The sequence below is a fragment of the Canis lupus genome, chromosome 23 (genome assembly GCF_048164855.1).
Source record: "Canis lupus baileyi chromosome 23, mCanLup2.hap1, whole genome shotgun sequence".
Classification (NCBI taxonomy): Eukaryota; Metazoa; Chordata; class Mammalia; order Carnivora; family Canidae; genus Canis; species Canis lupus.
In genome coordinates this window covers 49,484,111-49,510,048 of record NC_132860.1, presented here as the reverse complement: position 1 = coordinate 49,510,048, position 25,938 = coordinate 49,484,111, and the positions used below count along the sequence as shown (strand labels likewise).

At 33.5% G+C, this 25,938-nt stretch overlaps 2 protein-coding genes across 5 annotated transcripts in view; both read right to left on the bottom strand.

Moving 5' to 3' along the window:
* Nucleotides 1-25,938, bottom strand: part of CNTN5 (contactin 5) — a 1,277,146-nt gene that overhangs the window by 1,144,507 nt on the left and 106,701 nt on the right. The window lies entirely within an intron of this gene.
* Nucleotides 1-25,938, bottom strand: part of LOC140615349 (60 kDa heat shock protein, mitochondrial-like) — a 79,387-nt gene that overhangs the window by 35,443 nt on the left and 18,006 nt on the right. Inside the window, 1 exon segment of the mRNA XM_072795241.1 lies at nucleotides 11,395-11,795. Coding sequence (XP_072651342.1) covers nucleotides 11,395-11,795 — 401 coding nt within the window.

The window sequence follows — 25,938 nt, the reverse complement described above, 5'->3', positions numbered from 1 at the left end:
ATTTAAAAACAGAAGAAATGGGTGAAAGAATAAAATTCATTTCTAAAAAAAAAAAAATTCATTTCTACAAAAGCTCTCTTTTATCAATGAAAGAAAACATTTCTGGGAATTGTCAAGCAGACTCTCTCTTCCAATGTTTCATTGGTAAGAATGGGTGATATGGGTGTCATTAGCTGTACAGAAACCATGAATAACAATATGCAAAACAGAATAGAATTACTATTATTGTTTACACCAATCATAGCACACACCCAGCACGGAATATAGCTGCTTTCTAGAAAAAAAATAAGGTTTTGTTCACCAAGAAAGGGATTTGGGGGTTTGTGGAAACAATAGTAAGAAATTAGGCACCGGAAAGAGGGATTGATTCTGAAAAGAGGTTAAACAAAGACAGCCAAAACAATCCCTTGAACATGGACTACTTGTTGGAGAGTAATGGGGGAAAGGGCAGCTCAACAGTGGCAACTGTGTGATTGAGCCTTAGCAACAATATAGTAGTTGTTTTGTTTTGTTTTTCTTGCAAATATCTCGAGTTCCATCCATTCCTTGCCCCCTACAATGGTGGTGACTTTCTAAGTTAGGACATTTTACTAAGTGCCTGTATAACTTCATTTTCGTTTTGTTCCAAATAATTGAAACCAGGGGGAAAGGGGATTAAACAAATTAGTCCAGATTTGTTAATATAGTTCCATGGTGACATCAGGAAGTTGGTCTCATCATTGTGTTCTGCTATACCATTTGTAAAGTTACATGACTCTCCCATGTTCTCAATTGGGATGCAATCATAATTGGGAAGGGCCAAGGGACAAGCCATCCCTGTATGCCCCCTCTCTATAAGCACTGTACATTACAATGTATAAATCTAGTAAACTAGCAACCTATTCCCTGGTATCCTGAACATTAAGACTCTACTAGTTTTATAGGAAACCAGTATAAATCCCACGTTTTACAATCAAGACTTTAATTATGTAATTGTCAGAGTTCATTTTTCATCCTTATGTAATTTTTTATACCTTCTAAAACTATTTTGTCTTAAAATTGTTTATCTCTTGTCTCCCTCACTGTATGCGAGCGCTTTTGCTCAAATTCAATCTCTTCTTCATCTCTTTTTCAGTGCTTTATATCATCTTCATATCTTCTTCATCTTCATCTTTTTCAGTGCTTTATATCATCAATATTTGCAGATAGTTTTTCTTTTTAAAAAATCTATAGTTGCCTTCTGTCATCACTAGATGGCAAATTTGCACAGTTGGCTTGTGGGACCAATTGAATTTATTCTCCTTTTAAGTCTTGAGGAATTAGATGAGATAAATGAAAATTAATAGTTCAGTACAGCAAAACTGAAATATATGTCATATTAGATCTAGACAAGTTTAATGTCAAAATTGGAGATTGGTACAAACATGGCAAAAACAGAAAACAGTCCACAGACTTTTCTGGATGATGGAAAGGAGGTACCATTATATTTCTATGGCAAACACAGCTGATGTCCTTTGCATAATATTTATAGTTATTGCATATGCATCAAAATATAAAGCAGAGTATTGCTTGTGCTAAAGAGAACAATTTTCCACACAGGTTGTGATAAAGATATAAGCAATAAGCTAAATTGAGTTAGATATTCCCCAAATTATCAACTTTCCAAGTTGGCATACAAAAGTAAAATGATTAGTTTATATCATTTTTATTTCTTCATCTAGTCAAATTGTTTCCATGTTTTTTTTTATGAAGATTGGTATGGAATATGTTAATCTTAACACAAGAAAAATCAAGAGATGTTCCCATATCATAATTTTAATTTATATTTTATTGTTCCCATCTTCTCAATAAAGTTGAAATATCATAAAGGCAGAACTATTCTTGTTTTGTTCACCTGTGCTCCCTAAGTCTAAGACAGAACCTGGCATGCAACAGAAAGTTAATACATTTTACAAAACATCAATCAAGTTTGAAACAGAAGTCTTTATATTGATTAATGCAATTTTTCTTGATCTTTTATGGAACAGACCTCATTAAGCTATTAAAGAACTTCAAATAGTCATCAATTCAAATACTTTTGAGGTAAAATTGGCACTTCCCTTATGTTTGCATTTACCTATAAATAGGATAAATTACCAATTAAATTGAATTTACTATTAAAATGATATTAAATAGTAAATTCATTTTAATGCTCATGCCATTAGATTTTAAAATTAATGAAATCTCACTTTATAAATTATCTTTCTTTTTTCTTCTTTTGAGTTATTTTAGATCAATATGCTTTAAATGTTGTGTTTAATCTTTTAAAAAGTGAGTTACCCTTCTCTTTCTAATCTGATGGGACATATGATAAATAATAATGAACCTACCAAAAAAGTAGTTACATATACTAGGAAATATGTCTAACTTGAATCCTAGCTCTTCAATACGTATGTATTTGTTAAGAACTAACTTAATATCTTAATACAGCACTAAAGAAAAAGAATTTTTTTAAACATTTTATTTATTTATTCATAGAAACACACACACACACAGAGGCAGAGACACAGGCAGAGGGAGAAGCAGGCTGCATGCAGGGAGCCTGATGTGGGACTCGATCCCGGGTCTCCGGGATCACGCCCTGGGCTGGAGGTGGCGATAAACCCACTGAGCCACCAGGGCTGCCCAAGAAAAAGAATTTTGAAAGCATTATCAAAGTCATATTCAAAAATTATTTTATTATTTACATGCCATTTACAAGAAAACTGAGTCCTAACAGGTCACATAACTTCCATTTCAGTGAGCAGGTGGGCAGTAACCTTACATGACAGACTTCATAATTTCCATAAATTCAACTAATCCTACCCTTATATTACCCAAGTGTAACTTGCAGGATGGGACTAAATATTGCAGAGTAATATTCAGTTTTCAGAGTTTCAAGAGTCAATTTCAATATGTCTATAATTCATTGAAAGTTTAATGATCTCAGAAACACTCTATTTATTGCAGCTATCTTTATATAAGGTGATAGTCCAAATGCATTGATTCTTTTACATAATTGTTCATGATATACAGAGTTGACCATGATATACTGTTGCAAGAGATATATTTGATAGCATTTCTAATAGTTCTGCAGAGGAGAGTTTTGTTATTTGTGTACATTTTTAATTTAGTTTCTTTAAAGTTTTTATTTAAATTCCAGTTTGTTAGCATACAGCGTAATATTAGTTTCATGTGTACAATATCGGTTCAACACGTTCATACAACATCAGACTCATCACAACTGCACTCCTGAATCCCCATCATCTATTTAATCCATTCTTCCACCCACCTCCCCTCTGGTAACCATCAATTTGTTCTCTATTAGTAAGATTTTGTTTCTTGGTTTGTCTCTCTCTTTTTTCCATTTGCTCATTTGCTTTCTTAAATTTTACATATGAATTAATTCACATGGTGCTTGTCTTTCCCTGATTTATCTCTTTCCCTTAGCATAATACCCCAGCTCCATCCATGTTGTTGCAAATGGAAAGACTTCATTTCTTTTTATGGCTGAGTAATGTTCCATTATATATATATATATATATATATATATATATATATATATAGAGAGAGAGAGAGAGAGAGAGAGAGAGTATTGAGTATTACTCAATTGAGTAATTGAGTAATGTTCCATATATATATATACATTATACATCATATACATATGTATATGTATACATATACATATATACACATATAATGTTCATATATATATAGATGAATGGACAAATAAGGTCCATATATATATAGACCTTATTTGTCTATTCATCTATCACTGGACATTTGGGCTATTTCATAAATTGGCTATTGATAATGTTACTATAAATATCAGCGTGTATGTATCCCTTTGAGTTAGTATTTTTGTATTCTTTGGGTAAGTAAAATTGATGGATTATAGAGCAGTAGAGTAGTTCTGGTTTTTAAATTTTTGAGGAACCTCCATGTTGTTTTCTAGAGTGACTACACCAGTTTGCATTCCCACCAATAATTCATGAATGTTCCTTTTTCTCCATATTCTGGCTAAGATCTGTCATTTCTTGTGTTTTTTTTTTTTTTATTTTAGTCATTCTGATAGGTGTGAGGTGGTATCTCATTGTAATTTTGATTTGCACTTCCCTGATGCTCAGTGATGTTGAACATCTTTTCATGTGTCTATTGGCTCTCTCTACGGCTTCTTTGGTAAATGTCTATTCATGTCTTCTGCCCATTTTAATTGGATTATTCATTTGGGGGATGTTATATAAGTTCTTTATATATTTTGGATACTAAAGTTTTATCAGATCTGTCATTTGCAAATATTTTCTCCCATTCTGTAGATTGCCTTTAGTTTTGTCAATTTTTTCTTTCACTGGGCAAAAACTTTTTATCTTGATAGGTCTCAATAGTTTATTTTTGCTTTTGTTTTCTCTGTCCAAGGAGACATATCTAGAAAGAAGCTTGTATGACTGAAGTCAAAAGGGTTACTACTTATGCTCTCTTCAAGGATTTTTATAGTTTCAGATATCACATTTGGGAATTTAATCCATTTTGAATTTATTTTTGTGTATGGTGTAAGAAAGTGATCCAGTTTCATTATTTGCATGTTGCTGCCCAGTTTTCCCAACACCATTTGTTAAAGAGACTGTCTTTCCCACTGGATATTCTTTCCTGCTTCCTCTGAGATTATTATTTTTTAAATCACATTTGTAGCAAATAGTTTAATCTTAAAAATAAGGTCTTGGTCTCCATTGATCTGTATAATTATAGTTTAATTACTATGGAAAGTTTTCTTTTTTTAAGGTATCTAGGGCTTATGTCATTTTGAAATTTTAATAGTGTTGAATACTGCAGTTTCTTTTGATATATATAACAAGTCATTAATCAGTCAACTATTCAAGGAAAAGCAAAATTCATGCTAAGTAATGAGGCCAACATCTTAGAGTGGATTTTCTAAATTCGGAATAATAAGTAAGGAGAGGGGGTTCCATCTTACACTGGAATAGGTTTTAAGAAAATCACATTAATAAACATAGTTTGAGACATAAAGTTAAATGACAGAGATATATGAAAATTGTCTGTAATTATTTTCAAGAGTGTAAATTTTTATTGTATAAATGCATGAATATACACCAAATATTTAAAAAATGTTTCCTTAGATATAGCTGGATGATCATATCCTTGACTTGATAGAGATTCTAATACTACTAAAGATTCCTTTACTCTTCTCCAGAGAGTTACCCTCTCTGAAAAAAATTATATTTCAAGATAAATAATATTTTATGTGATAACAAAGAAATTCAGATATGTCAGAGTGAATACTACTCTCATCCCAATCTATAGAATACTATATTTAAACTATATTCTCTTTTTTAATCTACTAAAATACACATTCACATTTGCTCTAATATACAATTTGATACCATTATTTTTGTCCTGTTACATATATGTATAACAAAAATATAGTTTAAAGAAGATAAAGATAGTAAAACGCAGCCATGCACATCAATAAAATTTGTTGTGGGAACTGTAAAAGTGATTAAATTGCCCAAAAATAAATGAGGAAATTGATATAATTATTTTATTAGGACAGATTCATAAAAGGGAAAATTACCAAAATAAAAATGACACATGAAGACTGAGAACGCTATCAAAAATTTAAAAATATATATTTCTTAAAATCTTCCTTAAAAATATTATTTTATGCTCAAAGTCTTCCAATTAAAAAGCACTTACATTTACATAGGCAAAGCTTGTGTATATATACTATAAACCAATGACTTTTGAGATACAAGAATTATAATTTCTACTTATTAAAAGACAGTGCATAGCATTTTCTGTATACCACTCACCTCATCTTTAAAAATCCTGTGAGTTGGGTTTTTTTATTTTTGTTTTGTAAATGAGAAAACAAAGTCAGAAAAATAACTTTTCCACATTACCACTTTTATTTAGGGTCAATGATGATCTGGTTTCAAACACTCTCAATGATACTGTCAACAGAATGGCTCCATTATATGCTTACTATTCACACACAGGATTCTACATTTGAGCAACAACATAAAATTATGTTTTAGTAATGCTTGTATAGAGTTTGAATTTCTAGATTGTGTGCAGCTTGCAGGTACCAGGGTGGCAAAGTTGATTAAAAGTCTGAATCTTGGTTTCTTCTCAGGTCATTATCTCAGGATCATAAGATTGAGCCTTGTATTTGGCTCCACATTTAGTATGGAGTCTACTAGAGATTCTCTCTTGCCCCTCCCACTCGTGGTCTCTCTCCCTCCCTCTTTCTCTCTAAAGTAAATAAATCTTTGGGGGAAATGTGTGTGTTTTTAATATTTTAATAGTATTATTGAATGCTTCAAAAATTTTTTGCTAATACTATCATTAGTAGAATATAAGAATGCCAGTATGTGAGTATCCTTTTTTAAATGAACTATTATTAATCTTTTGTTTTTTAATCTTTTATGTTTTGCTAATCTGATTGAAAAAAAAGTATTTGTTTTAATTTGTATTTTGTAACTTATTTATGAGTTGAAAAAACTATCCACATTAATTAGCCATCACTTTTCTGTAAATTTCTTATGTTTTTGCCTATTGAATTGGTTTATAAGATCTTTCTTACTATTTTTTAGGCAGCTTCATTATTAATGGCATTTCTTTTCTTTGAATATTTCTGTCACTAGTTTTTCATAATAAAGAAGTGTTTCATTTTTATGGAGTCAAATCTGTCTTTCATGATTTGGTATCTTTTTTTAATTAAGATCATTTTTTGCTAATATCATAAATATTTGTCTACATTTTCTTCTAAAAAATCCTAGTTTTTTTCCCCTGACTTTTATTCATAAATTCTTAAATAATAAATTGTTTTCCAGTGGGATGTAAGGTAGCGATTATCTCTCATGTTCTTTTTTTTTTTTTTGTCCAAAGAGGTTTCCTAATATTAATTAATAACTAGGCTATACTTTCCCCACATTTAAAATGCCACTTTAGGGATCCCTGGGTGGCGCAGTGGTTTAGCGCCTGCCTTTGGCCCAGGGCGCGATCCTGGAAACCCGGGATCGAATCCCATGTAGGGCTCCCGTTGCATGGAGCCTGCTTCTCCCTCTGCCTATGTCTCTGCCTCTCTCTCTCTCTCTCTCTCTGTGACTATCATAAATAAATAAAAAATAAAATGCCACTTTATTTGCAAACCTAATTTTTATTTCTGTATATATATATTGTTGCCTTCACTCTGTTCAACTAATATACTTCTCTATTCCTGAACATTATTTTCAACATTATGACTTAATAGGACAGGCAGTCTACCCGTTTGCCTGCTATCAATGTTGAAAATATTGAAATATTTTTAGTTAAAAAAATATCAGCCCCACAACAATATGGTTCAAACATCACTTACCATGATATGTTGACTGTAAGGCATTGCATATAGTGAAAACTTTGCTGCTAGCATTTCAGCCCACAAGTCACTATATAAATAACAGATAGACATTATGTTCAGGGGCCAATTACAACACTTCTGTCAGTGGTTACTGCACACTTAATTAGCACATACAGAGACAGCAAAGTTGCCCCTTTATCTTACATTTACATAGGCAAAGCTGTGTGTGTATGTACCAAAAGTAGCTGCGTTGCCTCTCTATTTTTCAAGGACAAACTCACACTACATTTTACAAAAATGGTCACTCAAAAGAGTTAATTAGCCAGTAAAGGTGAAGTGCACCAAAGAAACTGAAAATTATGCTGGAAGTGAAACTGACTGTGTTTAGATATGAAAATGGTGACAATAAAACAAATATAGGAAGAGACTTAATATAATTAAGAGATTAATATAAAAAACAGGAAATTTATATATTTTCTTCATAAACATCTTTCCCCCTCATCTGTAAACATTTAGTCATAAAATATTTTTGAGCATCTATTATGTGTCATCCATCATTCAAAGTGTTGAAAATTGGGGATCTCTGGGTGGCGCAGCGGTTTAGCGCCTGCCTTCGGCCCAGGGTGTAATCCTGAAGCCCCGGAATCAAGTCTCGAATCAGGCTCTCTGCACGGAGCCTGCTTCTCCCTCTGCCTGTGTCTCTGCCTCTCTTTCTCTCTGTGTGTCTCTCATGAATAAATAAATAAAGTCTTTAAAAAAAAAAGTGTTGAAAAGGCGGTTTTATTTAATAAAAGGTTTCTGATTCATGAAATGCATTATTTAGCAAATTTTGAAATATCTAGAGAAAAACCAAGAATATATCCCTATCTCATGCTATATGTCAAAGTAGAGTACAAATGGACTCTGGTGATAAAAACATACAGGAAGGGAACAGAAAAATAGAAGTAAAAAATTCTAAGTTGGAAACCTATTTATAAATGCAAAGTGAGACAAATAATTGAAAAAATATCTATTGTATTTTTAAAACATAAGAAGTAACTCAGTTTTATACCAAAATAGCATTTAAAAAGAAAACAAATGGGGACGCCTGAGTGGCTCAGTGGCTGAGAGTCTGCCTTTGGCTCAGGGCGTGATCCCGGTCCTGGGATCGAGTCCTGCGTGGGGCTCCGTGCATGGAGCCTGCTTCTCCCTCTGCCTATGCTTCTGCCTCTCCTTTTGTGTCTCTCCCATGAATAAATAAATGAAATCTCTAAAAAAATGAATAAACAAAACAAACAAAACAGAATACGACCTATAAATACAGAGAACAAACTGATGGTTGCCTGAAGGGAGGGGAGAGGGGGATGGGCAAAATGCGTTAGAGAGCGGGAAATACAGGTCCAGTTATGGAATGAGCAAATCATGAGAGTAGAAGGTACAGCATAGGGAATATACTCAATGGTACTGCAATAGGTTGCATGGAGACTGATGGTAACTATTCCTGTGGTGAACATAGATTAATGTATAGAGTTGTTGAAGCACTATGTTCTTTCTACTCCAGCAACTGATGTAACATTGCGTGTTAACTATACTCCCTCAATCAACACACATATAGACATTTACACACACACGTGTGGCATATTTTCCTAGGTACCAAAAAGGGGAAACCTTAGAAAGACAATTATTAAATTGGGGTTTGATTTATTTTGGTAAAACATCAAATCCAAGACATCATCTGGAATTGACTTATTGATAAAATTGACTGATTTGAAAAGCAATGTCTTTTGCTTCTCAAATATTTTGCCATTGATTTATGTTTATAAGGAAAAAGATCCTAATACTTGTTACACAAGATTCCATTTTTCCTACTATTTATCACTGAAGCAGAGTTATTTTGATTCACATTTCAAAATGGAAACTTTAATGCCTTAATTAAATATCTTTCAAAAGAAAAATTTTGATAGTCATCTTTCAATGAATATATGAGGTAGATTGAATTTAATTTTTCCTCTACATGCCCAGGATTGGTTTATGGGTATGGAGATCAAGAATAATCCCTACCCACAAGAAAATTGGTCTCTAACATTTTAAATGTAAGAAAAGGCACTTTTCTTATCTTTAACCAGGATTAAATATGACTATTTTATTTTAAAAAAAATTCTTGTTAGATCTTTCTCTTTTTCACATTTTAATCAACTATGAGAATTTATTATTACCTCCTGACATTCCTTCATTATGTAATGTGATTAATTCTTCACAATAAAGATGTAATGAAAAAATCTTTAAGACTGCAAATTCATTATTACTTTATTCAAACGAATCCTTAAAAGGTAAAGGCAAAATAGATTACAGTTAATTCATATTAATTGATCAGTATATTGATAACTCTTAAATTACTATTCATTCTCTATTGAGAGAATATATAATTGTCAGCATGTATGGCATTTTTAAAATTTCTATAAGAATCTTTAATGAAAATTAATATGTCCTTTGTAAAAAGTCTGAGCAGACCTTCTATGAGATTGACATACTAGATAATATAAATATGAAATTTCAGATGAGCTGTGAAAAAGCTTAATCAGTTACAAACAAAAATGCAAATTATTATTTAAAATAATACTTGTGTACAGCCCTCATTGCACTTCCTATAGACTAACTTCTGTATCTTCAAAGAAAGATATTTAAAAGAAAAAAAAAAAGAAAGATATCTAAAGTAACTTCAAAGAAAGGTAACTGTAAAGGTAAACTTTCATATTAAGTTTACATTGAAAACATAATTGTTCTGATTATTACAATCACATGTAAATCATTATCATAATTCATTCTATCTTATACTGGTAACAATTTACCATTCAATGTATAAAATACAACCTCTCTTTTCTTAAATGTTTTTTGGTGATCAAGAATTTACTTCAGTTAATGGGGCAGCCCGGGTGGCTCAGCGGTTTAGCACCGCCTTCAGCCCAGGGCCTGATCCTGGAGACCAGGGATCGAGTCCCATATCGGGCTCCCTGCGTGGAGCCTGCCTCTCCCTCTGCCTGTGTCTCTGCCTCTCTCTCTCTCTCTCTCTCTATCATGAATAAATAAATAAAATCTTTAAAAAAAAAAAAAAAAAAAAAAAAAGAATTTACTTCAGTTAAAAATAAAAAAGTTTGGGCAGCCTGGGTGGCTCAGCACTTTACAATGAACAATTCCCTTTCTTAATGATTAAGATGTTGACATAAGTTATGCTGATTCTCTTTTTTAGAGCTAAAATAGATCCCTGGGTGGCTCAGCGGTTTAGCGCCTGCCTTCTGCCCAGGGTGTGATCCTGGAGTCCCGGGATCGAGTCCCACGTGGGCTCCCTGCATGGAGCCTGCTTCTCCCTCTGCCTGTGTCTCTGCCTCTCTCTCTATCTGTGTGTCTCATGAATAAATAAATAAAATCTTTAAAAATTTTTTTAAAAATAAGGAAAACTAAATAGTCTCCCAGTATTATAATGTAGACAGTTGTAACATGTGTCTTCATAATTATGGTAGGCTTCTATGTATCAAGTACTTCAAAATAATTAATTCAATTAATCCCCTATCTTCACACACACAAAAAAATGCAATCAGCTATAAAGTGGAGTTTGCTGAGGAAACCCCTACTTAATATTCTTCAGTGGTGCTTTACTTTTCTGGTGTTTCTCATCCTCTCCCAGTGAGCATCTCTTTAAATAGGCTGCATAGACACGGGACTTTTTTTTTCTTTTATTTAAAGAATTTATTTATTCATTCATGAGAGACACAGAGAGAGAGGCAGAGACATAGAAGAAGAAGCAGGATTCTAGCACCTAGATAACTTTCAAATCACCCTGAAAACCTGCGAATTCGGCCTGAGATTTAAAGAGAGAACAGCTGGAATGCTACAGAGAGAAGGGTTTCCATTCTAACAAGGTAGGAAGGAAAAAAAAATTAAAAAGAATCCAGTGGGGCAGGCCCCCCACCCCCCTGCAAGGAGCCGGGCTAAGGCCAGGCAGCAAAAGCGTCCGGGACAGGAGAGCCCGGCCCTGGAGAAGCGGGAACTTTAAAAATCTGCACCGAATTCTTCCTGGGCCGAAAAGCTCTTGGCAGGGAGCTCGGGCAGAACCGGCAGGCCTCCAGCCTCTAGTGCCCCGGGGTGGCTCGTGGAGGGAGTCGCCAGGGCAGGGCATAGCACGCACTGCGGCCACTGCCGGCAAAGGGATGGAGCAGGTGCCCGCGAGGCCTGCGGAGGCGCCGGTCGGTCAGGCGGGGGCGCCAGGGGAGGGGTCGCACCCGCTGCCTTCGGGAGCCCCGGGCGCGGGGACACGGCCCAGGAGGCCGCGCTCCCCCGGGGCAGGCGGAGGGAAGGAGGGCCCGGGGCGGCGAGGCGGCTCCTGCCTCCAGGGGGCCCCGGGCTGTGCAGGTCCGCGCCCCGCAGGGCTGCCGCTGTATTTCCTAGGAACTGGTTGTGATCTCTCCTTTTTCATTTGTGATTTTATCAATTTGAGTCTCTTTTGTTTTTAATAAGGCTGACTAATGGTTTATTTACCTTATTAATTCTTTCGAAAAACCAGCTCCTGGTTTTCTTGATCTGTTCCACAGTTCTTCTGGTCTCTATTTCATTGAGTTCTGCTCGAATCTTTATTAACTCTCTTATTCGGCTTGGTGTAGGTTATATTTGCTGTTCTTTCTCCGGTTCCTTTAGGTGCAAGGTTAGCTTGTCTATTTGAGTTTTTTCCAATTTTTTGAGGGATGCTTGTATTGTATCTCCCTCTTAGGACTGCTTTTGCTGTATCCCAAAGTTTTTGAACAGTTGTATCTTCATTCTCATTAGTTTCCATGAGTCTTTTTAATTCTGCTCTAATTTCTTGGTTGATCCTTTCATCTTTCAGCAAGATGTTTGTTAACCTCCACGTGTTTGAGCTTCTTCCAAATTTCTTCTTGTGATTGCATTCAAGTTTCAAAGCATTATGGTCTGAAAGTATGCAGTCTTTTGGTATTGGTTGAGACCTGATTTGTGATCCAGTATGTGGTCTATTCTGGAGAAAGTTCCATGTGCACTTGAGAAGAATGTGTATTCAGTTGCATTTGGATGTAAAGTTCTGTAAATATCTGTGAAATCCATCTGGTCCAGTGTATCATTTAAAGCTCTTATTTCTTTGAAGATGTTGTGCTTAGAAGATCTGTCATTTGCAGAAAGTGCTGTGTTGAAGTCTCCCAGTATTAGTATCTAAATGTGTCTTCACTTTCGTTATTAATTGATTGATATACTTGGCAGCTCCCACATTTGGGGCATGCATATTGATGATTGTTAGTTCCTCTTGTTGGATAGACCTGTTAAGTATGATATAGCGTCCCTCTTCATCTCTTACTACAGTCTAGGATAAACTGTAATTTTTCTGATATGAGGATTGCTATACCAGCTTTCATTTGTGGACCATTTGAATAGAAAGGGATGGAATACTTCCAAACTCATTTTATGAGGCCAGCATCATCTTAATTCCAAAACCAGACAAAGACCCCACCAAAAAAACAATGAAACTGAAGAAAGAGAAATTAGGGAGTCAATCCCATTCACAATTGCACCAAAAAGCATAAGATGCCTAGGAATAAACCTAACCAAAGAGGTAAAGGATCCATACCCTAAAAACTAAAGAACATTTCTGAAAGAAATTGAGGAAGACACAAAGAGATGGAAAAATATTCCATCATGGGTTGGAAGAATTAATATTGTGAAAATGTCATTGTTACCCAGGGAAATTTACACATTTAATGCAATCCCTAACAAAGTACCATGGACTTTATTCGGAGAGTTGGAACAAATAATTTTAAGATTTGTGTGGAATCAGAAAAGACCCCCAAGAGCCAGGGGAATATTGAAAAAGAAAACCAGAGCCGGGGGCATCACAATGCCGGATTTCAGGTTGTACTACAAAGCTGTGGTATCAAGACAGTGTGGTACTGGCACAAAAACAGACACATAGATCAATGGAACAGAAGAGAGAACCCAGAAATGGGCCCTCAACTCCACGGTCAACTAATATTCAACAAAGCAGGAAAAACTATCCACTGGGAAAAGGACAGTCTCTTCAATAAATGGTGCTGGGAAAGTTGGACAGCCACATGCAGAAGAATGAAACTAGACCACTCTCTTACAGCATACACAAAGATAAACTCAAAATGGATGAAAGATCCTACTGTAAGACAAGAATCCATAAAAATGTGGTCTGTGTATACAATGGTATATTACTCAGCCATTAGAAATGACAAATATCCACCATTCACTTTAAAGTGGATGGAACTGGAGGGTATTATGCTGAGAAAAGTAAATCAATCAGAGAAGGACAGACATTATATGGTTTCATTCATTTGGGGAATTTAAAATATAGTGAAAGGGAAAAAAGGGGGAAAGAAGAGAAAATGAGTGGGAAATATCAGTGAGGGTGACAGAAAATGAGAGACTCCTAACTCTGGGAAACAAACAAGGGGTAGTGGAAAGGGAGATGGGCGGGGGGATGGGGTGACTGGGTGATGGGCTCTGAGGGGGGCACTTCACGGGATGAGCACTGGGTGTTACACTATATGTTGGCAAATCGAACTCCAATAAAAAAATATACAAAAAAATTTTAAAAAATCCTAGAGTTGTAGGATATGCTCTCACTTCACTGCCTCTGTAAAGGATTGCATTTCCTTTCTTCTAAGATGTGAACAATAAAAAGAGAAAGATTTTGATAATAAACTTTATACATTTCTTTTCAAAAAATTAAAAAAAATAAAATAAAGGAATTTTTGCATCTGAATTGCTTTTCTGATTTTAATTTTGAGAACTTTCTTTTTCCTTAGTAAAATCACCAAGAAGACTTAATTTACATTGATTACTCTATTTTAATTAATATATCAGAATTATAAATAAATCAGAACAGGTTATTTCAACTTATTCTGCTTTTTTTTACTCTGGTCATTTTAATAAATGACTTCCCTTTTAGTAGTGAACAGGGCACTAATTATTTGTCACTTTAATCATCATTACATGAGAGAAAAAGACTATATTTTAGTTGTATATGATTTTAGTTTTCTCCTGCTCCATTCCAAACTATTGAAAAGATAGATTAATAATAAAATAGTCTAAGTCTTAGAGTCAGAAATCAAGCATGGTGTCACTTTGCATATAAACCATGTACATTTATAAATTTCACATATGACAAAATATCACTCATTTTTATTCCATCCTACTATTATGCTTACATTATTTAAAAAGAAAAACACAGAATTTCCCATTTACCATTCTGTCAAAAATATAGATGAACATTTTGTTCAAAATAACTAGTAGCAGGAAATATTAAAGTACTTTTCCCCCATGTTTTCCCTTGACAATATTATTTGTCAGTAAATGGGTATTGGTTTAATTGTGCTTGTATTTAGCACGTGAAATTCTGAATTGCTATAAATAATCATTGTGATTATAAACTCTACTTTCTCCTTCTTAGCTAATTAGTGTAATATTTGACTAAGTATGCATATATTATTTGTTTATTGTACAGTAGATTGGATTTACAGATACAACTTTTAAGCATATGCACAATTTTTGTTTTCAGTACAATTTAAATGAAGATGTAAGGCAAAATATTTCTAAAACACAATTTATCTTCATTCATCTGCATAATATTCTGCAAGTGGATGACTAAGTTATATCACTGCATTTTTCCACTTTATATCACTTCAATATAACTCACTTTTATCTTCCTTTCAAGTGGAAAATATTGGCTAAATATACTATAATATTTCACAACTTATGTAAATCACTTTGATTTTAATTTCCAAGGTTAATTATCTTGAGTGATTAATTCAGGGTATTGATGTATTCAGATTTTTATGGGCACGTGTATCCATTAAGTTCACAGAAAGGAAACCCATTCTGCAGACCTAAACTGCTCAGATACTGTAAGCAGACATGAGAATAAAAGATGAGATTACTGCTTAAGTCTATCGCCACCACAATTTAAATGAATCAAAATTCTTGCACTGTTTTCAGAGGATTTTCACATATATTGCTTCATTTGATCTTTATAACACTTTTTAAGTTAGGCAATGCATTTTTGTCCTTCTAGGTTAGAGACTCAAAGAGAGGATATAAGTAACTTGATAAAGGTCACACTGCTAATCAGTTGAGCAGCAAGCACTTGTTCTATGGTCTATTAAGTCTCAGTATCACAGCTAGCATCACTATCGTCAATTGTGGAAGATATAGTCATGATTTTTGCCAGTGCTGGTGTATCCTTTATTTGCAAAAAAGAAAAAAAAAGCTCAAGAGCAAAAAGCTCTGATTTAGGATACAGCAGAGTAAAATAAAAATCTAAAAACATAACTAGATACACTTCAGAATTACAAGAAAATTGTCTAGTGGATATTTACATTCACTTTTAACTTTAATAAAGATAAATTTAGGATTATAAGGATGAAGTCTTGTTTTTACACATGTGGAATGGAAAAATGCATCAAATTCTTAATCTATTTTATGAAATGGATAATGAAAAGAAATGCTTGCAGTTAAATTAGGTATTCTAGCCTTATAATTCATTGTATGAGAACAGTTTTAAGCAATATAATCAAGAAGTTATCTATTATCATCAGTGACATGTTACAAAGTTGATATAATTTGTAAAATTCTTGACATTCCTTTTTATTGAGATATACTGTGTTACCAAACTTTTTTCCTGTGAAGTAATAAAAGGTGAGAACTCCCAATTTAAAATATTTCTTTTTTTATTTATATTTCACTTGACCTCTTGAGTAGCAGAAGGTAAAATTAGTCACAATATCATTCTAATAACATAATCTTAATCTCTAAGCTATTTCTGTTTATAATTTGTTTATAATAAATTAAATTGTTTTTAACCAAGTTTCTGCCATTCTGTAGAATGTATAATAATAAAGTGAACTTAGATCCAGAAATGAACAATGGAAAACTTATAAGACAAACATCACTTGTTTGTAGCCATTATGTGCATTTTGTGCTACTGTGTTTAAATATCACCTCATTTTCAAATTCCTTTTCTCTGTTTTGGCCTTTTAGATGGTCTATTATTTGAAAATATAATAAATTTACAGGTTTCTCCTGTTTCCTGTGTATTGTTATGGAGATCAGAATGTCTAATGCAGGTGACAATTCCGTTAGAGACATCATGGTGGGTAAGAAAGCGAGAAAGTGAAACCTAGACAGATATATACGTTTATCAATTTAATGTGATTCTTTCCTATATCTCTGCTTCCTCAATGTTTCTATTACCTTTTTGAAAAATTACCCATGAATTTGAATGAATCATCTATTGCCTGCTATCAACAAAATAAAAAAATAGCATAGAAATCAATTATTACTATTTGAAATAATGATCTGCTCTTGAAAACATAGGGAAAATCACTATATTCCATCTCTACATTTAGTCAAATATAATAAGCATGTAAAATTTTCACTATATCATTAAATTGTCTAATTGAGCTATGATCTTGTGAAATTCATATTACCTTTCTTTAATCTCTAAACTTGTCTAAATACTCAACAAAGTGAATCAACTAAGATTATATAGTTACTATCATGAATTTCCCTTTTAGTGAAATAATAACATGTGTTTCAAAAGTAAAGTATTAAATTGCTTCTCATACTTATTTGTAGTCATTAACATTCCCATAATACTTACATGCAGCAAAATTTAATAACTTTTAGTATCTTTGCAAATAACAAACATTCTATAAATTATATTGTTTTATATAAACTATAATTCTATTTTTGATGGAAGGAATTGCATTAAATCTTCCATAAGAAAACTTGGATATCATAGAATTTCTAAATAATTTTCTGTATCTTCCAAGATCCCATTTTTCCAAGAGTAATATTTCCATAGATTTCTTGCAACAGACTGTTAATCCATTCTAACCCTCTCTCTCTCTCTCTTCATTACTTGACATTAAATATATATGTATTCTAGAATTCACTGTCTTCTCTAATTGCAATCTATTGAGATGTACTTATCTGATTCCATGGTATTAAATATTGTCTAAATGCTGATGATCCTCAAATCTCTATCCCAAGCCTTGACTTTCTTTGAATTCTAGATACATATCTGTAACTGCTTAGACATCACTTCTATATTTAATAAACTTTCAAGTCCCAAAGTTGCAACATTTAAAAGGATGCTCTTGACATCTGTCTCTAGCTCATTCCTTCTCCAATACTGCTTTTGTCAGCAACCAATACTCCCACTCACAAAGTTGCTTCAAATAAAAAACTTATAGATTATCCTTCATTTTTGTCTTTCTTTTATTAACCACATTCAATCACCAAATCCTTTTGACTACAATATATCAACAAAACATATATATATGTTGGTCATCTCCACTACAGTACCAATCAAGTGAGATTTCACTTTTGGGCCATGATATAGCTTTCTATCTTTTTTAAAAAGATTTCTATTTATTTATTCATGAGAGACAGAGATGCAGAGACACAGGCAGAGAGAGAAGCAGGCTCCACGCAGGGAGCCCGACCTGGGACTCCATTCCAGGTCTCCAGGATCAGGCCCTGGGCAGAAGGCGGCGCTAAACCGCTGAGCCACCCGGGCTTCCCTATAGCTTTCTACCTAATCTTCTTGCTTCTATGCTTTCTCAAAATAAGTTTATTTTCCAGATAACCACCAAATTTATACCTTATCCTTCCTTGCCTAGAATGCTGTGTGTGTGTGTGTGTGTGTGTGTGTTTAGCTTGCATTAAAATACGTTCCTCTAACCTCTTCTCATTGCTCCCAGTTAATCATTTTAAGTTTCACAGATTAATTATAATTTTGCTTCCTTATTTCTTTGGATTAAAAAACAAAGATCAATATTTTATGCTCTTAACTAAATTTTCCTTCAGTTTAAAAGAATCTTACCTCCTTCAGTTTTCCTTATGTGACTTAGATTTGAGATGCTGTACTACTCAAATATCTCTCCCCAAAGATACTCTTACAAAATGCAGCACCCAGAACTCCATTTGATTTAGAATATTTAACATCTGAAAACATTTAGTGATCCAGTCCCACTGCTTATTTTTCTTGGATGATTATAAATATCTAATTTTGCCTAAATTGTAGATGACAAGAATTTATCCTAAAATTAAATACTTAATAATGTTGCAAAAAGAGATGAATACATAATAACCAGTTTTAAAATTTCCTAAAATAAAAAGCCAAGGAAATAATGAGATTTATTTAGTTACAATTCTACAAGGATATTTACTTTTACTTAAAAAAATTAAACCTCTGGAAATGACCAATAGGCTGTGTAAAAAGTGTGTTATGATTGCATAATATCATAAAATATGCTGGTTTGAAGAGAAGGAACCTAAGAAATTATCACATAGTCACTGGAATCAGGTATCTCTACTTATTTTTTAATTTTCTTTAAGATTTTATTTATTTATCTGATAGAGAGTGATAGAAAGCAGATTCACCGCTGAGCAGGGTGCCAGATATGGGGCTTGATTCCAGAGTCTGGGGATCATGACCTGAGCCAAAGGCAGACACTTATCCAACTGAGTGACCCAGGTACCCAGGCATCTTTATTTAAAGTACTATCATACCAGTTGCAAAATGAAATAAAGCCTTTAAAGGATATGAATTTGAACAATGTTTATTCCATGATCTCCAGCACGTGTTTTAAATGGATTTCTACTGTAGGATGACAGTACAGAAAGTGTGTTATATCAGAGGGAGAAAAGCAATTTGCTGTGAATAGAAATGGTTGAAATGAGATTTGGGATAAATTTTCCTGTTTTTCTAAATCTCCAAAATGTGGGACACCTGAGGGGGCTCAGTGGTTGAGCATCTACCTTCAGCTCAGGTCATGATCTCGGAGTCCTGGGATCAAGTCCCTCATCGGGCTCCCTGCATGGAGCCTGCTTCTCCCTCTGCATGAGTCTCTGCCTCTCTCTGTGTCACTCATGAATAAATAAATAAAATCTTTAAAAAAATAAAATAAATCTCCAAAATGTATGCTTAAGGTGACCAAAAAGGGTAATCATCAATAACCTCATAATACTTTAATAGACCCAACTATATAATAAGCCATGGGATACATTTTTAACAACTAGAGTTTTAAGGTGTAGAAGAGTGGTGATCTGGGGTCTATTGCTTCTCTATATGGAATGTTTTAAGTCCTATATAGCTCTTTCCTTCTGTTTGTGTCAGCTTTTAAAAGTTTCCAGCTTTGAAGTTATCTTATAAGATTTAATTACACTAAAAATAATGTTTTGGCATAAAATTATGCAGTTGTAAGTTTTTCAAATTAAATCGTCTATTTATTTTTACTGATTTAATGTAAGTAATTAATGTAATTTCAAAATTATGATTTTTGTTTAATTAGGCCCTTCTGTTTGAATATAAAGCAGTTTTTTAAAAATATTAAACTAGAGAAATTAAAACTGAAAATAATGAGAGTAAACACGAAGATCATGAGGGCTAAAAAGGATTGGTACAACACTTATTTTTGAACTGATATTTTTGGCTTTCAAAACTAAATATGATAAATATTATAGATTTCATTCTTATATCTAATAAAATGTATGCTTAAAGTATCAACTTCAAATTATAAATAATGGAAGTTTTTTAAAAAGTCAATTTCTAATTGTACTTTGGTTTGTTTATAAAATTCAAAAATTTTACTCATTCTGATTTTACAAAACTGTCTAGACTTGCACATCAAAACTCTCAAATATTTTGATATTTTTAAAGTTTTACTTCAAACATCAACTTTTTCAAGCTGCTCATCTCTTTCAATAAGATAAATGTTACAAAATATTAAACACAGATTTTAATAGAGAAAATAAAATACTACATAATTCCATCAGTAGTTTTTATTCAGAGCATTCCAAATAACTTTTCTATACTAAATGCATTGATACAATACTTATTTTTCTTCTATTTTAGAACTCTTTATCTGCAAAAGCCACATCTGTTCTTTAGCAGAGTAGCTGAAATTTTATTTTCTACCACAGCTATTCTTGCTCAGAACAGAGAAATGGAATCATATAGAAGTAAAATATTTAACTATAGGCTAGCTGTGTATATATTTTGTGAAGACAATTGTTTTAAATTTAGTGTCTTCAAGCTAATCAAATCTATATCTATTCAGCAAAGGATGCTTTATTTCATATCTTAGTGATGAGTTTCCAATGTTATTTGTGAGCTTTGGAAATTAATTATTTTAATAAAATTAAGAGATAGTAAAAGCATAATAGTTGCTTTTAGCAAGTTTGAAAACTTTATTACGCAAAAGTTTTACTTCAAATAATAAATTAATTATTGATAAAAATTAAATATTTGAGGATCTATTGCTTTAAAAGTCAAAAACATCCAATAATGTATCTCAGTGTTGCTTTAAAGAATAGGATTGCATTGATTTAATAACTACAAGTGGTTGAAGGAAATTTCAAAACTCTACCTGGCTTTATACATACAATTTTTTTTTAAATCACTCATTCCCATTTAACATAATTGCCAAGAGCTTGTACATCAAAGTGGCCTAATAGGATATTTTAGTGTTTTACTGCTTAACATTTCATCCATCTTCCTGATGGACTCAGAAAGATTTATACATGGAATAGAATATACAATGAGAAAGGAAAAAAGCTAAAGCTGTTAAAGGAGAAAAAAAATGCTAATAACAAGTAGAAACAGTTACTATCTAATGCTCATCATGTTGAATTGTGGTATGTATACATGTATTGATTAAAACATTTCAGGGAGGGCAGCCCCGGTGGTGCAGCGATTTAGCGCCGCCTGCAGCCCAGGGCGTGATCCTGGAGACCCTGAATCGAGTCCCACGTCAGGCTCTCTGTATGATGCCTGCTTCTCCCTCTGCCTGTGTCTCTGCCTCTCTGTCTCTATGAGTAAATAAATAAAATCTTTAAAAAAATAAAAATAAAAAATAAAACATTGCAGGGAGATATAGTGAGATAATAAAAAGAGAAAGAATGCACTTATATGATATACAATGTAAAATTAAACTACCGTACATAAATAAGTTTCATTTCAAAAGAAGACAGTTCAAAACTTTTGTTAGCAGTGTGAAATAATTTCAACTCTAATGGATTGTGTAAAAAATGTTTTGTTGTGTTTTGTTTAATTAAGGCAAGGTCCAATGCTAGTTTTATATTCCAGATAGAAAACTGATTCAAATAAACCATGCTCATTTCTTTCAAAGGCATGAGTCTGCCCATAACCTGAGAGTTTCCGTGTTACAGAATCTTCATGTCTGGCAGATTTATGTATAACCATGTATTTTCTATGAAAAGAGGGGCAGGGTAGGGGGAGAGAGAGAGAGAGAGAGAGAGAAGGAAAGAGAAGATAAAATTGGTGTTCAAGACTTGGCAAACCCTGGAGTGCTTTGAGCTTCCACATGTCAGGTGAAGGTGTCTGAGCATAAAACTATTTCTGGAAATAATGGGTGAAAACTAAGCAGTAGTAAAATGTATTTTCTCTTTTATTTTAAAGATTCATTCATTCATTCATTCATTCATTCATGACAGACACAGAGAGAGAGAGGCAGAGGGAGAAGCAGGCTCCATGCAGGGAGCCCAATGTGGGACTTGATCCTGGGACTCCAGGATCATGACCTGGGCCAAAGGCAGGCGTTCAACTGCTGAGCCACCCAGGCGTCCCAAAATATATCTTCTTATAACCAAAACTAATTATGGCTTTAAATAATTTAAATAATATATTAAGTAAAAAAAATGATACCAATTTAAAGAAATATGATAAACTTTTACAATATTTCTGTTGACCTTTCCTAGGTTTGTTCTTTTACTCTGGCTGAATTAGAAATATTCCATATTTTCTTATGTTCATGATACAGAAACCATGTTGTACAATGAATAAATGTAAATATGAGAAAGCATTAGAGAGAAGAATTAAGTATATGGGACAATGCAAACTTGACAATCTAGACCAATTCTAGTGGATATGAGGACTTTGCATTTCTGGAGATATGGATTGCTCTTGCTTCAGAAGACATTTGTTTAAAATTCGCCTTCTTAAAAAAATAGCCTTCTTTTCATTGTCTAAACTTAAATTTTAGAGTTTTCAGCTGAGATGTTTCATGGTTACTATATCTGCAAGTATTCAGTATGCAGGAAGTTAAAACACTCAATGTATGCATAGCCTTGCTAAGGGTCATTCCACATATCTTAATAAATAAAGTGAAATGTCAAGCCAATTTTTGGCAACAGAAAGCTCTTGTATAATGGTTATATTATTTAATTGTGTATATTCTTGACAAACATCACCATGAGTTAATTGCACTTTCCTAAGTAGATATTGCTCATTTTTTATGTTACCAAAACACTTAAATATCTTTCAATAACTTAATAACATATTACATTGAAAATTAGAAAAATAAGTTATGACTTCCATATGGAACTCTAATTCACTCGTAATAAAGGACTGAATTAATTTTACATTTTATGAGCTACATGATCTTTGTGCCTGCCAAAAGCCATTGATATTGGGACAAAATACAGGTATCTATAGTTCATTACAACCCAATGTCTTTTTATGTCTTCTTTCTTCTGTACATCTGTGCAGCATATGACAATTACACCTTATATTATATTAGCCATTTTCCCCTCCTACCTGTCAATTACTTACTAGCTGATGAGCTTCAGCTTCAGAAAAAGAAGAAAGGTGGAAATAAGAAAGAAGAGACATATTTCAGACATAAAATATGTTACTCCTAGTAAAAGAATGGATATGTGTGCATGTCAAATAAGGTTCATGCAATGAACAGTGAGTAGGTAGGATGGCATAGTAGAGGAAAGAAAGTCATGGAGGATGAAATACAAGGACATATTAAAGGTGAATTTATGGTTTTGAGCTTGAGTGATTGATTACAAGACTTTATTCTATTGACAAAAATATTAATTCAAGAGACAAAAAAGTTAGGTTTTGATATAGAATTCAAGAGCAGTTGAGGGGACCTCTGGGTGGCTCAGCAGTTTGGCGCCTGCCATCTTGGAGTCCCGGATTGAGTCCTGCATTAGGCTCCTTGCATGGAGCCTGCTTCTCTCTCTGCCAGTGTCTCTGCCTCTCTCTCTGTGTCTCTCATGAATACATAAATAAAATCTTAAAAAAAAAAAAAAAAGAGCAGTTGAAAGAGTATCCGCATTGAGATGCCTGAGACAAAGAATCACACGGGCTGTATTTCTCTTGATTGATCTATGCTAACAATACAATATGAAAGGCATATCTACTCCAAGGAGAGAGAGGACAGGGAGTGTTTGGGAAGTGGGAGCTGCAGAAATACCTGAGATTTTCAAGTGAAAGAGCCTAGAAAGAGTCACAAATGGCATGTTAGAGAAAAGAGGAGTAAGGAGAATGGTCAGATTAGAAGCATAAGCAGAGGGCAGCCTGGGTGGCTCAGCGTTTTAGCGCCACCTTCTGCCCAGGGCCTGATCCTGGAGACCTAGGATTGAGTCCCACATCAGGCCCCAAGAAAAAGACTGATGTGTATCCATTAACATTTAATTATATATAAACATGACTTCACTGGAGTATAGAAGGCGGAAACCAAAGTGCATTATATTAATGATTTAATAGGAAATGACAGAAAAATAGGGACCACAGTAGAACCCATTAATCTATATATCAATTTAAGTGAAATGCTAATTTTGAAGATTAGAGTGACAATAGCTGGGGAAAGACCATCTTGTACTTTTTGTGTAGGCTTACTGGGTTTTACAGCTTACCTTAAAATTTAGTAGCAACTTGCCACCCTAAACAGAGCTATGCCTTTTCACCCAAAATTTCACTCTTAATTTTTTAATTATAAAAATTATACATATTTAAGGTATACAACATAATGAATTTATATACATGCACATGGTGAAATTACTACCATCAAGCTAATTAATTAGCACATTGTCTCACATAGTAACTCACATAGTTACTCACATAGTAACTACTTTGTGTGAAGAGTGCACTTGGTATCTACTCTCTCAACATCTTTCAAGTATTAAATATTAGTTTTGGTAGGTATAGCCATTATGTCTGTACATTAGATCTCTATGCTTATTCATCTTATATAACTGTAATTTATACCTTTGATCATTACCTTCTCATACGCACCCCCACCCCAGCTTCTGATAACCACTATTCTGTTCTCTGCTTCTTTGAGTTAGGTGTTTTTTCTTTCTTCTTTCTTTCTTTCTTTCTTTCTTTCTTTCTTTCTTTCTTTCTTTCTTTCTTTCTTCTTTCCTCTTTCTTTTTTTTTCTTAGATCCAAATATAAGTGAGACTATAGAAAATTTATCTTCCTCCATCTGGCTTATTTCACTTAGCATAATGTCCTTCGGATCACACTTTTTGTTCCAAATAACAGAATTTGCTTCTTTCTCATAGCTGAATGCTATTTTCTTGTGTATATATACAACATACCAAATCTTTATCCATTCAGCAGACATGTAAGTTATTTCCACATCTTGGCTATTATGAATAATGCTGCAATGAACATGAGCATGTGGATATCTCTTTAAGATACTGATTTTGTTTCCCGGTATACATACCCCAAAGTAGGATTCCTGGATCATAAAGTAATTCTATTTTTAATTGATGAAGACATTTTATATTGTTTTCCATAATGGCTGTAAGAATTTACATTTCTAACAGCAATTTATAAGGATTATTTTTTCTCACATTCTCGTCATTTTTCTTTTGTCTTTTTGATAATAGCCATCCTAACAGATGTGAGGTAGATACCTTTGTGGTTCTGATTTGCATTTCCCTGATGACTCATGATGTTGAGCACCTTTTCATATATCCATTCGCTATTTGTATGAATTCTTTTAAGAGATTTCTGTTCAAGTCCTTTGCCCACTTTTTTTTAATTGGTTAATTTGATTTGATTTTTTAAGCTATTGGATTGTTTGAGTTTCTTATATATTTTAGATATTAACCCTTATTAGATATATGATTTGCAAATATTTTCTCCCATGTCATAGGCTATCTTTTCACTCTATTGCTTCTTTATTTTTTTATTGCTTCTTTCATTTGCTGTGCAGAAGCTCTTTAGTTTGATAAGACCCAATTTTTCTACATTTTCTTGTGTTACCTATGCTTTGAGGGTCACATTCAAAAAATTATTGCCCAGACTAATATCAAGACAATTTTTCCTTATGTTTTCTTCTAATAGGAAATTTGAACAGAACTATCATGACTAAGGAAATTGAAGCAGTAATAAAAAATCTTCAAACCAATAAAAACTTAGAACCCTGGGACACCTGGGTGGCTCAGTACTAGAGCATATGCCTTCGGCTCAGGTCATGAGCTCAGGGTCCTGGGATTGAGCCCCACATCAGGCTCCCTGCAGGGAGCCTACCTCTATCTCTGCCTCTCTCTCTGTGTCTCTCCTGAATAAATAAATAAAATCTTTAAAAAAAAATCCTAGAACCTGATGGTTCCACTCTTGAATTCCATGAAATCTTTAAAAAGGAATTAATACTAATCCCTTTCAAACTCTTCCGAGAAAAAGAATGTAAAGGAATACTTTCAAATTATTTTACAAGGACAGCATTACTCTCACTCAAGTCAGACAAGAACAC